This window comes from Setaria italica, chromosome I, assembly GCF_000263155.2.
Source record: "Setaria italica strain Yugu1 chromosome I, Setaria_italica_v2.0, whole genome shotgun sequence".
NCBI lineage: Eukaryota > Viridiplantae > Streptophyta > Magnoliopsida > Poales > Poaceae > Setaria > Setaria italica.
This window is the reverse complement of record NC_028450.1, coordinates 38040801-38053622: the sequence shown is the minus strand read 5'-3', so window position 1 is coordinate 38053622 and position 12822 is coordinate 38040801. Positions and strand designations below refer to the sequence as shown.

Below are 12822 nucleotides of genomic sequence, written 5' to 3'. Positions count from 1 at the left end.
GTTGCAGTCGAGAGTAGAGGTAGAGCCGAGCCGTCGAGCCGACGCCTCCTCGCTTCTCCCTACACACAAATCCGCTTCTGATTCTGATCCGACCCAATCTGGATCCACCCTCGACCCAGCTCATTATAAAGGAACCCTCTCCCTTTCTGTCTCCCTCACAACTCACTCCGGCCTCCAGATATTGCAGAGCGACCTCCAAGTCCAGCGGGTAACCCAGCTTCTCAGTTCTCACTAGCTAGCCAGGCAGAGCTAGCCACCGGTGGACACACAGACGAGACGCTAGCTTGGTCCTCGAGCTTTGCCTCCGATCCTGCTGCGAGAAGTGCTGCTTGTCCCGGCCCGCGGCGACGTACGACGAGCGACAGAGAGCGAGGATGTCGAGCCGGAGGTCGTCGCGTGGCAACATCTCCGAGGATGAGATCAACGAGCTCATCTCCAAGCTCCAGGCCTTGCTCCCCAGCTCCCGCCGCCGCGGCTCCGGCCAGGTGCGTCGTCGCTTCGAACTGACCCCTTCACCTCGCATTCGCATTATTCGATGCGCCAGCTTTTCGCCGCGCATACCGCTCATACCACACCATGCAGCTAGCAGAGAGATCCATGTACAGTGATGTAGTTAAGGTCGTTGCGTGGCGAACCAATTAGCTAAAGTAGTAGGTGGTTGTGTGCTGCCTGTTCTCTTTATTTTCTGTCTGTTTAACAAATCGTCTAATGTAATGCAGGCGTCGACGACGAAGCTGCTCAAGGAGACCTGCAGCTACATCAAGAGCCTCCACCGGGAGGTGGACGACCTGAGCGACCGGCTCTCGGACCTCATGTCCACCATGGACCACAACAGCCCAGGCGCGGAGATCATCCGCAGCATCCTTCGCTCCTGATCGCCTTTCTTCGTGCTGCTCGCCGGCCGGCCGTGAGAGCGAGGAGGTCAACGGCGACCGCGGGCCATTCTCCGGCCGGCCACGTGCGGGCCGGGAGCTCAGCTCAATTAGCTAGGGTATATATATCTCCATATATGTGTATCTTTCTCTTGCTTCCTTTTTACTACCTGTCTCCCTAGATCTGAGATCATGTGGCTAGCTCCATATCAAAATGTACTAGCTGCACACACGCGTGTGATGATCTCTGCTAAGCTTCACTGGGTAGGGCACTAGCGCTAGGGCCTAAGCAAGCTTATCCTCCTCACTTTAGCTCGCACTCGATTCTCGTCGATCTCCTCCACGCTTCGTCGTCGCACTCCACGGCTCCATGTGATCTCTCTGTGTCCTCCTCACCGCACCGCCTCCACCTCTCCTCTTTTGATGTTCCCCTTGCTGTATTTGTTATCTCTGTAAATTTAGTCGGTGGCTTGGATCGAGTTGGCTAGCTCTCTCTACAGACAACCGACCGACCACTACTACCTAGAGCAAATTGATTATCATCATCATGGTGTCCTGCTCCAGCTTTTAACGGCTTTAATTACGTGCTACGTACAGTGCCACGTCCTACGAGAAAGTACTTTGTTTTGTTTTTTCACTCTTGACATGGTTAAGATACGCAGCTACGGCTCTGTTTACTCTGCGCTGTACTTTATATTTCTCTCGATTGTGTCATGGTTAAGCACGCACGCAGCCAAACGATGCACTACTACCTCGCGCGTTCTCCGTTTTTTCCGTGCGCTGGCGCGTGAAATCCCCGTGCCCCCGTTTACTTGGAGACGAAAAAGTGCGGCGGCGGCAAGGCCCCGCGCGCTCTCGGCACGGCGTGCATTGTCACACTCACGCTTGCGTTCCCGGCAGGCGTCGACGACTACTGTTGTGATGCTACGACTAGCTAGCTAGCGGCTAGCTAGCTACGACGATCGAGCGAGCGAGAGCATACGACGGATCGGTGCATGGACGCCGACGGCACGCAGGCCGGGCGCCGTGGCCAAGGCTCTGTGGTAGCCGCGCGTGTCGGCCTCAGCTAGCTCCTCCCACCCACTTGGACTTGTCCCTCCTTTTCAATTCGCCGGGCTGAAAGGAATCCGTCGACGAGCGGATCAGGAAACTAAACGGCCCGCGTCAACTGCGTGCCTCAGTTTGCTCGGCCGCTAGCGCCCGCAAGGCCGCTGTCTTGGCGACCCCTACTACTAACCGAGATGAGGGGTCTGGCTCCTCGCCGCGGCGCGCGCCCCCACATGCCGCGGTCGATCGATCGGCGACCGAGACCCGGGGGGCGAGAAGTCACGCTCCAGTGCCACCAAAAGGCACCGGCCTTCCTTGCCGTCCCAGTGCTAGCGAGCGATCTCCTGCTCGATCTCGCTTGCGTACCCGCATTGCTGCTGCCGCTGTGCGCGCGCGCGTCCACTGTGTGAAGTCTCTCGAGTTTGGCTGCACACCAAACTAGTGTAGCTAGCTAGCCATATCCAACGTAGCAGGCGAACGTGCAAACGGGGCAGCCCGGAATCCGCACGGCTCTTTCGTATGTGCGTGAACAGTGCCCCTTCTCCTGCAAGGGGTTATTTATGGACGCATGTGCCCTATCGCAAAGCAAGCCCGTTTACTCGCTAGTAGGGTGATGGACGTTCACGCACCCACCCGGCACCATGGCTAAGTCCTGCAAGGAACCCCACATGCCACCAACAGTAGCACACGCTAGCTAAGCTAGACCGCGCGCCGTGGAGGCCAGGGACACGACGACGCGAGAAAATAAAAGGGTAAGACTTTGCATTATTCTTTATTTCCGTCGTGGATCTTTCTCGGGCAATCGAGCACGTACTACGTACTTGGCCAATGAACGGCGGCTGTCGCAGCTAACTGCCACCGGCAGCCTTGGATGATGGATCCATGGATCGTCGTGAGCTTGTTGTAGTTTTTTTTCTTCTTGAACCTAGGTGCGGCTAAACCGACGTAGCTAGCGTGCTTGCGCTTTGCGTTTGGTCGATCAAGAGCCAATTTGGTCACGCTTGTCTGGACTCACAGCCCACTATGCATCCACCATTTATTTATTGTAACACGGAGTTTCTTTTCTTTCTCCTTCCCCTCCCCTCACAGACCGGCAAGGAGCCGGAGGAGTCACAATTTGTGATTGTGGCTCCTCCGACTCCAGCTCCTTGAGGCTACTCGCACGCTAAGACGTAGTAGTCGGTGTCATGGAGCTGGAGCTCCAAGGAACACGGCCAAACTGACCCTAAGACGTAGAGGCTAGTATAGCGACCTAGGGAGCGGTGCAGTAACTACTAACTACCACTGTGCAATGCAAAACGCAGAAGTCAGAGGAGGTACGGTCCAGCCTCCATTCAGTCACCGGCCAGGGGCGGCATATGTTACTGCTGTAGCAGCCAACGTCGCGTGAATAAACTATATGCGCGCGCGTACGGCCCCGCGGTCAAAAAAATGCGAGGACGAGGACCAGATGCCACTGCTCTCGCTCTGCGCCTAGCTAGTCAAGATCTGACCACTCAAAGTTAACGACTGCCAGAGGCATCTTTTCACATGAGAAAGTGGCATAGTAAATCTCTGTCCGGCACTTTTAGGTCCTGGACCAGCCTACATCATATGTTGCCATCGGCGACACTAGCACCGTGAAAAAAAATTCAGGCGCCGCGCGGCAGAGGTTTCTTTTGCCCTTTTTCTCCAGTCCAACTGTCCAAGCCCTCGGCCCGGCCTCCTGGCCTCCTGGGTCCTGGCTCGCTCACAGTCACAGCCTTACGTGAAAAACCGATCGAGACTGACCTCAGCCCCCGCTGCACATTTGCGTGTCATCTGCTGGCCGGAGGGTGGGGAGTATACCGAATCCGCTTGCATCCGCGAACGATATTCCTGACACATGCTGCAGAAAGTCTCGGCGCCAGCTACCCCCCTGCAGCTTTCCAACCGAAAATGATTGCCCCTTCTTTGACCCAACACGGCACCACCAGGATCGGCTACGTACTTTGGCATGGCAACATGTACGCGCGACAAGAAGACTGCGACGACCTGTGTACAGTACGTGACAGATCATGTACGAAGGCTACACGTCCTAACGCCCGCGTGCGCCAGTGGAAAATGTGCGGAGGCAGCGGGGAAGATGAGCCCGCGCGACGTATCTATCTATCGTTGTATACATGATATCTCCAGGTGTGCAGTGGTGATGGTGATCGGAGGAGGCAATGCAACGCAAAGGACAGCGGCATGTGCCGCGGCAGTGGCGTGGTGGTACGCGGCTGCGATTCGGGGGGGTGGCCGGGCGGCCGGGCCGGCTCCTCCCTTCGCAGGAGCGGCGTCGTGGGAGCCTGCTGCTGCCGTCTGCGGGTGGGAGTGGTGGTGGTGAAGGACCGGGCGCTTTCGGCGGCCCCACGCCGGCGGAGGGGGACTCGTCTAACGGCCGGCAGCCCAACCAGCAGGAACCACCGCCGGGCCCGGCCCCCCGCGGTGCGGTTACACTAGAGCCAGACCCAGCGGTTGGGTGCGGCCGAGGCGACGGTTAAAAAGGCTGCGGAGGCCAGAGACAGGGGCTCGTGGGCAATGACGGCTTCGCCCCTACCAGCTGCGGCAACAGCATCGGAAAAAGGCTACGCCGCGCTAGCAGTTGGTAGGGGCGGAACTGGCCACCGGGAGGCGGAAACCTGAACGACGGCCAGTAAAAAAGCCTAGCGCGCGGCAGTTGCGCTGCCAGTGTAGCCTAGCGCGTGGCAGTTGCGCTGCCAGTGTAGAAGCAAGCGAGCTAGCTAGGGGTAGGAAAGGCCTGCCAATAGTACACGGTTCTGCTGCGGCGAGGCGTGTGCAAATCTGCACGTACTACGTACGGATTGGTACTTGTAAAATGGGGTGGCTTGCCTATACGGGAATACAAGTGGCAGCCTTATACAAGCTGACATTGTACTTGTACACCAAGAAAACTTCTGGTGTCAGCAGTCAGCGTCGTTCCGTTTCGTCTCTATGCCGCTGTAAAATGTGAATCTTTTTAAGCTGTAAAACGAAAGGCCGAGGGCGATCTTGTTCCTCTGCATCTCCGATACTAGTATTAGTATATGGCGAGGCTACGTTCATCGAACGGTCAAACGCTAGTCGTGCTCGTGCTGGTCCTCATCAACAGTGCACTGACGCGTAGACGACTCACGTACACATGGTTGTGGGAGTCACGTTCCCTTGTGGCTTGTCACCTGTCGCCGCAGCAGCCGAGCGAGCTTCCGGTGCCCCATGCCCTGCGACGGCAGAGCGGGATAGAATCAGGTATGCCGAGACAGGCAACGGCCTGGAAGTTGCCATGCCCTGCTGCCCGCCCAACCGCAACCTGAGCGTGACCGGTTCTCGGGAGATCCGGGTGTCAGGCCCGCCACCGGGGGATCGGATCTTTGACCGCTCCTGCCCGTCGGAAGACAGGAGGAGGAGAAGGAGGAGGGCTCGTTCTGGATGTGAGCAGGGACACAGGCGCCACAGGTTCCCTAACCTTTTTTTTTTCTGGTTTTTCTGTGGATCGCCCTGGGATGCCATGCAGTGCGGGGGCGAGCAGCGGGTCATGGGCGGGGCTGCTGCCGCACGATCCCTTTTGACTTCCGGTTTCCTTGCCCGTTTCGCTCCGTAGCGTGGGAGAGCAGCACGGCAGAACCATGTGTCCTGCGATGCTGGTGCTGCACAAACGAAAATGTCCTACAGTTTCTGTGTTCTTGTTCGTTCGACGTGCTTGTCATCGGCTCATCGTCAGAGATTAAGAAGAGGCTCCGGAGCTGACGTACATGCAGAGGGATGATGTAACCTAAAGAAAATTACAAATACACAGTCCATCCTGAAGTATAAAATGGTTCAATCTAGAAACTATGGGCCTCCACGGTAACACGATGTAATGGCTCTCAAAGTACTATCACAGCGGGCCCTGCCTGAGAAGTCGTCTTCGCTGAACATATAATGGGCCTAAAAGTACCACACAAATCCCCAAGCCCATATTTTCCCTCCCAAGCCATGACCATGTTTTTAGGTTTGATGGACGATGAAGCTAGGTGGGCTTTTACGGGCTGAATTCTTCTTTTCTTACGTAGGCATCGCGGCTGTTTTTTTGGCCCATGTTTGTTCGGTTAGCGCAAACACAATTTGTTCAACTTGAACAATTTTTTACTGAACAATTTTATCCTAAACTTAAAACATTTTTCTTATGAACTATAATATTCTTTTTAGTTTGGTGAAATAGGAATTTTTATCATCGAGCTTTCTTACACCCTCAACTATCAAAATGACCATTTTCCGTGCTCAAAATTTTCTTTTAGGCTCTATTCCATCTCATCTTTTGTGGCATGGCACATAATCGTGTCACATCAACGAAGAGTCCTCTAAGATGAATAAACATATGTGAGTTGATCCTTTTTACCCCGTCCCGATCCGTCCCTCATTTCTTCTCCATTAGGCTGCCTAGCCTCACAATGCATGATGCATCAGATTTCCTCCCATGACACCTCTAATAGTTTTCCTCTAAAATGGCAAGCAAAGAAAATTCTCATATACTTCCTCTGTATCAAATTAATATTTATTTTGATTTTTCTTTGATATGGATTTAGATGTATGTATGTCTAGATACGTAGCAAAAGTTATGTATCTAGAAAAAGTAAAACGATTTGTAATTTAGGATGGAGGGAGTACTATTCTTTACTCCACTTTACTCCACAGTTGCAATTCCTATAGGATTTCCAATCATATGTTTTTCCTCCATTTTCCATGTGAACCAAAGGAGACCTCAACGATCTCAACAAAATATTTGATACGGCTGCAAACCAAAGGCTAGTTTCTCCATTGCAGAACGATGAGTCCATTTTGGGATGGACCGGCTCTTGACATACGTGGGTGATTTTCCTCGTACATCAACGCACTGTCGTGGATGCCCCAAGTATTTTGCATTGTCCTTGTTTCTTAGTATAGTTATCAACCAAACATCAATACTACAGCAATGGTTTTGAGATCACAAACCAAACATGCCCGGCATCCGGTGGCCCCATTGACATCCCTACCACAGCAGCAGAGGAGTCTCTTACCAGGATGGCGACCCCCCTTGAACCGTCCGCCGCTGAGAGCCGTCCAACACGCCCCCACGCGCCGCGCCACGCCTCGAGATCGGCTCCCGTCTCTCCCCGGCCCTAGAACGTTCCAGTCCGCCCGCCGTCAGCCCCGTTCATGACCCCAAACGGCGCGGATCGACCCCGCAACCCACAAACGGCATCCGCGCCGTCCACGTCCTCACGCCGTCGCGCGGGGGGCCGCCGGCCGCCCGTCCCTCCACCCAGGCTGGCACGCATCACGAGGGGCGTCGCGCACGAAGCAAACGTTCCCCCGCAATTAGCTCGCGCTCAATCACCCGATTAACCCCAATAAAACCGAATAATAAACGCGCCCTAATTACCTATTCCCTGACGTCCTCAGCAGTAGCGCCAGCGTGCTGCAGCCTGCACAGGTGGGCTTAGCTATCCCAGATTGTGCTCCGCCGCGGGCGATTAGGTAAATCCGCCGGAGCAAGAGGGAAATTATCCTGCGATTTTTTCGTCCTCTCCCTCCATCTCTCTCTCCTCTCGATTTGCCCGAGAAAATTTTTCGTTGTTTCCCGCATCACTCTCCACTAAGCCGAGCCGCCGCCCCCCTCTCTCCACGCGCTGGTGCTCGTCGCTTCCTGCCCAATTCGGCGTCATTCGCCCGCCCCCCTATTAATTCCCTGCCTCGATAGTCGATGGCCGATTGCCCCGTGAAATTTCCGGTTTTGTTGCCTCGCCGGTGTTAAATACCCACGCCGCTAGGGTTCAATCGTCGTCCGGAGGCTTCCCCGTCAATCTCGGCGTGGGTACGGGCGGCGGCTCAAAGGTACTGTTTTCCACTGCTTTGTTAGTTTCTCCGATTTTATCAGATTTTAGGTGACCTCGTGTTTTTTTTATGGTTCGTCGGATCTAAATATGCAGTTTTTGTTTGCCATGGCTTCTATCTCCTTTCTTGCAGGTGGTTTGTGAATAGGGAGATAGATAGATAGTTAGGGTTCTAGGAATTGTTTCCATCTCCCGTATTGGATGGAGGAATCGGTGGCAGGGGTTAATCTTGCGAAGCAAATGGAGAAGGAGAAGGCGGCGGGGGAACCAGGGGATGAGGGTGCGATAGAGAGGAGCCACTCTATCAATCTGAATACGGTGCCACCACCAGTTGCTGTGGAGGCGAGGAGCACTCAGGAGAATGGTGAGACGCATGGCGCAGAGGTGTCAGGAACAAAGGATTCAAGAACCGGGAAGCCAGAGCAATCCAGTGGTGCTGATCAGAAGAAGTTGCCCAAGTGTGAGCAAGTCGACTATGAAAGTGAAACTGAAGGCTGTGAGAACCCTGCCGAGAAGGCTGCCCTGGTTACTGTGGTGGGAAATGAAGGGCTTGCTGATTTTGGTGATGAGGATGAGAGAGCTCAGGTCCTCACTATTGTCAAGAAGGATGAGCCTGCAGATGAAATCGGTGATTCTATCAATCCGTTGGCAGGGGCAGGGTTTAGAGAAGAGAAGGGTGTTGTTGGTGCTTCTGCTGAAATTTCTGCAGTGCGACCTGCTGGCTCTCGATCATCGAGTTTCCATGGAGTGACCAGGTGAGCTTGGCGTGTGTGTCCATTTAATTTGAAATTGCTAAGAGGAAACAAAATAACGTGATTGATTTTGCCGCTTTGCTAATGTGCCTTTTTCTGCTCTAATCATACTTGGATGGACTTGTTAAAGAAGCATATGTTTGTGCAGGCATAGATGGAGTGGGAAATATGAAGCTCATCTGTGGGACAGTTCTTGCAGAGTAGAAGGACGGAGAAGAAAAGGGAAACAAGGTATGTATTTATGTTTAACTGTCTAATGGACAGTGTGACACGTTTAATCTAAACAAGAACCACTCTTTATATACTCAGAACTGTTACCACTTTTGTTAGTTAATATTAATTTTACAACATTGCCAGATATAGAAACATGGCCATGGAATGGAAATAGGTTTCGTATATGGCTTGACATTTCCTGCATTTCTTTCAGTTTCTTCTCATTGTGCGATAATCATGAGTAATATGTTCTGTGGTAGTGGCAGAACATAACTTGATTGTTTACAATCACAGAAGAGCACAAATTTGTATAGCACTCTCCAGGCCAAATTTCACTTAGCACGGACTATGCTCTTCCGTAGAATACTTTAAATGCTATGTTTCTTTCACTATCGAATCAAAATCAAAGTACCTTTTTTTTTGCATCATATGACTATCATCTGTCCAAGTTCCCCATGTGCACATTAAGATGTTTCCGTGCCCTATTCTGGTTCTTAACTTACTATTGCTGGCATTGCGCACTTGGGCAGCAATTATTAGACCAGCAATCTCCAGTAAAAGTAGCTCGGTATACATTTAGTTGTGGTGAATAGTATGCTATACCTAGTTGATCTCACATTTGTCACCCTTTTAGTATCTCTGTGTTTTTGTTTTCTAACTATGTACTCTTAACAGATATCATTCTTTAGTAGAAGTAAACAAATCCTTTATAAAAATTCTTTCTTTCTTGCATGATCAATCAAATTCCTACGTTCATATGATATGAGGAAAAAAGCGTTACACACAGTACTGCCAGTACTTTTCATTTAACATATAATTTTGTATTCCAACCTCCTTTAGGGCATAGAAAAAGAGCTTTTGCCTGCGCACTAAATAATTTTTTTAGGACCATTCTCTCTTTTTTGGTTAAATGATCATGACCATTTCGTGGTTAATTCCTTATGGCTTAGCCTACCTCATAGCAACTCTTTTCTATCTTTAGAATTTAAAGCTTTTCTGGACAGTTTTTCTATTATTTTATTTCTATAGCAAGTGTATTTAGTTTTTGGCGGGATGTTACTAACAGTTTCTTGCAATGGTGTTCTCATGTGACGGTGCTTCAGTTTATCTAGGTAACTATTGCGTGTTCATTTCCCTTCCCAGTTCTTGTGTTTATGGTTTGATCATTCCCCCCAAATTTCCTACCTTGCAGGAAGTTATGATACTGAGGAGAAAGCTGCTAGGTCTTATGATGTTGCAGCTCTTAAATACTGGGGTCAAAATACAAGACTAAACTTTCCGGCAAGTTGTTCTGCTTTTGCTTTGTTTTCAGTGTGATACATATCAATGACATGACCTTACGTGTTGGAATCATTCCAGATTTCACAATACGAAAAAGAACTGGAGGATATAAGGGACTTATCTCGAGAGGAATGTGTGACATATTTGAGAAGGTGTGTTATTAATCTTATCCATAACCCATTTGTATCATTGCTTAGATAAATGACCACCGCAAGAATATTGTTTCTTCCTGCAGGAGGAGCAGCTGCTTTTCAAGAGGGGCTTCTATTTATAGAGGAGTGACAAGGTTACCTCTCCTTTTCTTTTATTCAGCTTGCTCCAAGTTCAAAGAATTTATCTTTTTGTTCGTCTGTAAAATCGATGGAAATAAGCTGAAGTCTTTTGTCATATAACAGAAGGCAGAAAGACGGGAGATGGCAAGCACGCATAGGACTGGTTGCTGGAACTAGAGACATATACCTGGGAACATTCAGTACGCTGCACAATAATTTTGGCATACCCATGCTTTTGAAAAGTAACTGGATTGAGAATACTGATGATTTTTCTTATGTTTTCAATCAGAAACTGAGGAAGAAGCTGCGGAGGCTTATGATATTGCTGCCATCGAGATACGTGGCAAAAATGCTGTGACCAACTTTGACCGAAGCAACTATGTTGACAAGGGTATGCACTGTATAGAAGGGGAAGGCTTGAGGCTGCTCGCATCGAAGCCAGAATAATAACTTGAACTAAAATGCGGCGTCATCTATTGAGCAGTTTTGCCCAGAGACAGATTTGGAACTTAGTGGTACATACAGATAGGAGAACTGGTTGCATTTTTTCAATACTTCCTGCTTTTAAGTCTTAACGATTACAATTATTGAATCACCTAGCAAAAATCATGTAAGGGGTTTTTCGAGCATGTACCATAGGGTTTGTAGGATAGATCTTTCTGGAAATGTTACCGAGTCAATGTTCATGTTATGTTTCGGTTGCTTCGTTTTTGACAAATTGAACATTCCTCAGATCTTTCTGAAGAATGGCCCTACCTAAGTGCATTACATATTAGCCACTCCTATACCTTTGGTTTCCATATGCTTGCTACTTAGTTTCCTCATGATCGTTGCCCCTCGACTGCATTTACGTCCATTCTGTATTCATGTTAGCTTCCTCGGCTGTTTGCACTAAAGGCGCGTCACTGAAAGTTTCTTCCTAATCTGGATGGGCTATCTACGTCCATTTCCCAGAACAGAAACGCATGTCAGGAGCAGCACCATCACGCTCGAATGCTCGATGCACGGTGCAGCAGATGAAGTTTGTACGTCGCCGTCCCTCAAATACCGCAGCAGCTGCTCTTCTGCAGCAGCCAGGTTGTTGTAGCAGCAGTATTGTGGTGGGCCGGTGGCCGAATAGCATCCCCGCCGTGGTTGATGGTTGGTTGGAGACCTGCGCGTGAGCGATTTTTGTGAACACGGACGGTGCGGACCACACTCCGGCAGGATGGGATCGGGAGGAGCGCGGTCCGTGTGAGGGGGAGCCGGGAGCGCCGCCTGTGACATGCGGGCATGCGGCATGCCAAGTGGGCGCGGGACCCTATTGCAGCGTCGGAGATTTGGAGGTTGCAGGCTCGATCTGGACTCGAGTGTCGCGACGCCGTGGCCTCGTGAACCTCAGGCGTGCTTGGTTTGCTGAGTCCGACGTTTCCGGGGTGATTCGATCACCAATTCACCGCAACTCGCATGCGAAAGTATAGGCGATGGATTGCACAATGAACCAATCGGTTGGACCAAAGCCTCCAGCAAACATGGCCCTGCGGCCACCACCGCGCGGTGCGGCAGCGGACCACGAGAAATCTCGCCGAACATGCCGCGGTCGCCACGCGGTAGCGTCCCGCGAGAAGCCTCCCTCACCGCAAGGCCCTCCATCCTCGGGCGGCGCCAAAATGCGGCTGCCACCCTACGTACGAGATTAATCCGATCATTTTCCACCGATACCCTCTGCCTCTTCCGTTCCCCTTCTTCTCGTGCATCGTTTGGAACCCCTCAGTGCTGCCGCCTCCCAAGCTGCCGCCTTCTCCAAACTCAGGTGTCTCCTCCAACCACAGATCCGACGCCGCCTGTCACACCCTGAAATTCTGGATTTCAGGATGCGATTAAAAAAATAATTAAATAATGATTTTCTCATAATTTTAAAAAAATTCCAACATTGACAGGAAATGTAGTATAGGAAAAACAATTGGTTGTTTTTCTAAATTAAATAGTGTTATTTCTGTGTGTGAGTTTCATTCATGCCGATGCATTTTGGTGTTTCATGAGTGCAAAAGTTTTAAAAATGTGTTTAGACGACGACCAGGTTCTTCTGAGAATTTTCTAGATTTTTTTAGCAATTATTCTTATTTTTTCTAGAGTTAAATCTATTTATTAGAAGGCTCTATAATCTTTTTCATAAGCTCCAAGAATTTTATCTAGATTCCTCGTGTCCCAAATTATCTATGAGATTTTTCCTGGAATTTTGGGTTTTCAGAGTGTTTTTCGTGGTTTAACTGAATTATCTAGAATTTTTTCTACATTTTTCTTTCACAGGAAATCATTTCTGAAAAAAAGAAATCCTAATCTATCGGGTCGATCCCGACCCGCTTCAGCCCGCCAAAGCCTATATGAGCCCATGGCCGGGGCAGCTCTCCCCGAGCTGCATGCCGCCGACGGTGGCCTTGGCGTGCGCGCTAAGTCGTGGGGCCTACTTCGCACCTCTATAAAGGGTGACGCCTCCTCCCCTGCTACCCCCGCTCACACCTCGCCCAGCGCCGCCGCCATCCCAGCGGACGGA

General features: G+C 50.7%; 2 protein-coding genes across 2 annotated transcripts; both read left to right on the top strand.

Annotated features, from left to right (window-relative positions):
* Window positions 1-138: 138 nt before the first annotated feature.
* On the top strand, window positions 139-1460 carry LOC101767096 (transcription factor ILI5). The gene is made up of 2 exons (XM_004953854.4): window positions 139-485; window positions 720-1460. Exons 1-2 carry the CDS (start codon window positions 375-377, stop codon window positions 873-875), a joined length of 267 nt encoding a protein of 88 aa, XP_004953911.1. The 5' UTR covers window positions 139-374; the 3' UTR covers window positions 876-1460.
* Window positions 1461-7325: 5865 nt separating this feature from the next.
* On the top strand, window positions 7326-11087 carry LOC101779247 (AP2-like ethylene-responsive transcription factor AIL1). Its single transcript, XM_004953799.3, has 9 exons — window positions 7326-7772; window positions 7905-8526; window positions 8672-8754; window positions 9840-9848; window positions 9929-10017; window positions 10096-10169; window positions 10253-10303; window positions 10413-10489; window positions 10579-11087. Exons 2-9 carry the CDS (start codon window positions 7973-7975, stop codon window positions 10734-10736), a joined length of 1095 nt encoding a protein of 364 aa, XP_004953856.1. The 5' UTR covers window positions 7326-7772; window positions 7905-7972; the 3' UTR covers window positions 10737-11087.
* The last annotated feature ends 1735 nt before the right edge of the window (window positions 11088-12822 follow it).

Bases quoted from the DNA above. Each gene is read 5' to 3' on its own strand.
- LOC101767096 (XM_004953854.4), top strand. From the start codon at position 375: ATGTCGAGCCGGAGGTCGTCGCGTGGCAACATCTCCGAGGATGAGATC. The intron at 486-719 runs GTGCGTCGTCGC...AATGTAATGCAG, and splicing joins GCCGCCGCGGCTCCGGCCAG to GCGTCGACGACGAAGCTGCT.
- LOC101779247 (XM_004953799.3), top strand. From the start codon at position 7,973: ATGGAGGAATCGGTGGCAGGGGTTAATCTTGCGAAGCAAATGGAGAAG. The intron at 10,170-10,252 runs GTGTGTTATTAA...TTCTTCCTGCAG, and splicing joins TGTGTGACATATTTGAGAAG to GAGGAGCAGCTGCTTTTCAA. The intron at 10,304-10,412 runs GTTACCTCTCCT...GTCATATAACAG, and splicing joins ATTTATAGAGGAGTGACAAG to AAGGCAGAAAGACGGGAGAT.